Genomic DNA, 2130 nt, shown 5'->3' with positions numbered 1-2130 from the left:
TCAGGGAAATTCCTCTATAATTTTTACAATCGGCTCGATCCCCTTTCTTAAATACAGGAATTATTATAGAGGTTCTCCACTCTTCAGGAATGTATTCGTTGACCCAGACATCCGTGAGTAAGTTGTGGAGCTCGTCGATAGCCGCTTCTGGAAGGGCCTTGAGAAGTTCAGCTGGTAATTCGTCAATGCCAGGGCTTTTATTATTTTTTAATAGTTTTACGGCATGAATAATTTCTTCTCTGCTTGGAGAGGGGCGATATTGCAATCCTTATACAAGAATGGTGACTCAGAACTGCTGTGGGATGGAATGGGTTGGCTGTGGTCATTTTCTGATAGGTGAAGAAGCTCCTGGAAGTGAGCACGCCATCGTTCGATGCGATCTTCTTTGCTCGTGAGAAGCTTGTTGTCCTTACTAAGTAGCGTGGGGGTAGATCTTTGCTTCTTTTTCCCGGTTGATTCTCCTAGGAGCTGGTAGAGTTTCCGTGAATCATTGCGTGCAGCAGCTTTTTCCATTTCACAGGCTACATTAGACCAATATGTTTGTTTGTCTGCCTTAGCAGATTTGTGACATTCTTGGCGGAGTGCTTTAAAAGAAGCAGAGTGTTTATCAGTCATTTGTTTCTTCCTTACAGAGAGTTCCATTGTCTTCTGAGAAATCCATCTTTTGGATTTTTTGTCCCTTACTCCGAGAATTTTTGTAGCTGCCTCTTTCACTTGATTTCGGAACTTGATCCAGCGCTTTTCTATATTTAGTGATGGGTTAAAATTATCTTGTTCGGTCATGGCACTTGTCTCGGTCTCAGAAATTGCTTGATTGGTCTTAAATTCTCGGTCATTATCTTGCAACGCCGTGAAACGGTTTGTAAGTTCGAGCATAAAGGTCTCTTTGATTTCAGGGAGTTTGAGTTTCGTTGTGTCTAGGATGCGTCTAGGTGCAGATACTTTTTTGGAGCTGAGTCTGAATCTAACTTTTGATTTTAGTAATAAATGGTCGGATCCACTTTTTGATCCAGTGTCCGCCCCTCTGTATACTCTCGAGTCTTTAATCATTGACTTCCAGCGACGAGAAACGAGTAAATAGTCAATTTGGGCGCGGGTTCTACCATCTCGGGATCTCCAAGTGTAAGTGTGGCAAGGTTTGTGTTTAAACCATGTATTAGCCACACTGAGATTATTCAGCATAGCGAACATGAGAAGTCTGACTCCGTTAATGCACCGGTCGCCCAAACCGTGGTTGCCAATGGCCCATTCAGAATCGTTTAGTCTCGTGCCAACCCTGGCATTGAAGTCACCACCGATCACGAGGATGTCCTTACGAGGAATTTTATTCATAGTCATTTGGAGGTCAGCATAGAATTTGTCTTTCAAGTGGTCAGGGGCGTCACGAATAGGGGCATATACAGATAGTATTGTCAGGTTATTACTCTGACCTTTTAAACGGGCCATCACAATTCTGTCAGACACTGCTTCATAGTCAAGGAGTCCCGATGCGATCTTGGGTGTCATGATTATTCCCACTCCTGCGAGGCCGGATCCATCCATTGGGCCAGAATTCAATGGTATGGCCTTTTTACCCGAAGGGGCTATTAGGTCAAGTGTCATTTGTTCATTTAATCTTGTCTCTGAAACACAGAGTATGTCCAGGTTATATAAATAAAATTCTTCAGCTACGAAGGCTTGCGTTAGTGAACATTTGATGGAACAGAGGTTCCAGCAGCCGATATTCAGGCCATGTCTCCTTGATAGTATGGTAGCTAGCTCACTTTTCGACGAGGTCGCCAGCCTCGACGCATCGCTTAATGCCGGGAATGCCGTAGCCAAATTCGCTCTCATATTAGACATATTTAACATAATTCTGGATGTTTCTTGGGTATGATTAACCGCAGGGGCCCCAGTCCTGCGGGTCACCCGGAGCACGTTGGCCGTCACTTCGCTTGGCGTGAAGCTAGGTGACGTTTACACCCTCTCACCGCTATGAGGTGTGCTGGCGGGTTCGCTCTACTGTCTAGGGACGGAAGGGGGGAGCATCCTTGCTTGCAACGCCACCACCGCCGTGGCAATTTGCAAGCTTAGCTTCCACCTTTGCTCCCACCTAGAATCAGTAAAGCCTTCAGAGAGGGTAATACATAG

At 45.3% G+C, this 2130-nt stretch overlaps 1 protein-coding gene across 1 annotated transcript; it reads right to left on the bottom strand.

The window, feature by feature from the left end:
* Nucleotides 1-216: 216 nt before the first annotated feature.
* On the bottom strand, nt 217-1842 carry LOC136041389 (uncharacterized). The gene has a single exon (XM_065726043.1). The coding sequence runs from the start codon at nt 1840-1842 to the stop codon at nt 217-219; it is 1626 nt and encodes a 541-aa protein (XP_065582115.1).
* Nucleotides 1843-2130: the final 288 nt, after the last annotated feature.

The sequence above is a fragment of the Artemia franciscana genome, unplaced genomic scaffold, assembly GCF_032884065.1.
Source record: "Artemia franciscana unplaced genomic scaffold, ASM3288406v1 PGA_scaffold_187, whole genome shotgun sequence".
In the NCBI taxonomy this organism is placed as follows: Eukaryota; Metazoa; Arthropoda; class Branchiopoda; order Anostraca; family Artemiidae; genus Artemia; species Artemia franciscana.
This window is presented reverse-complemented; position numbering and strand designations above follow the sequence as displayed.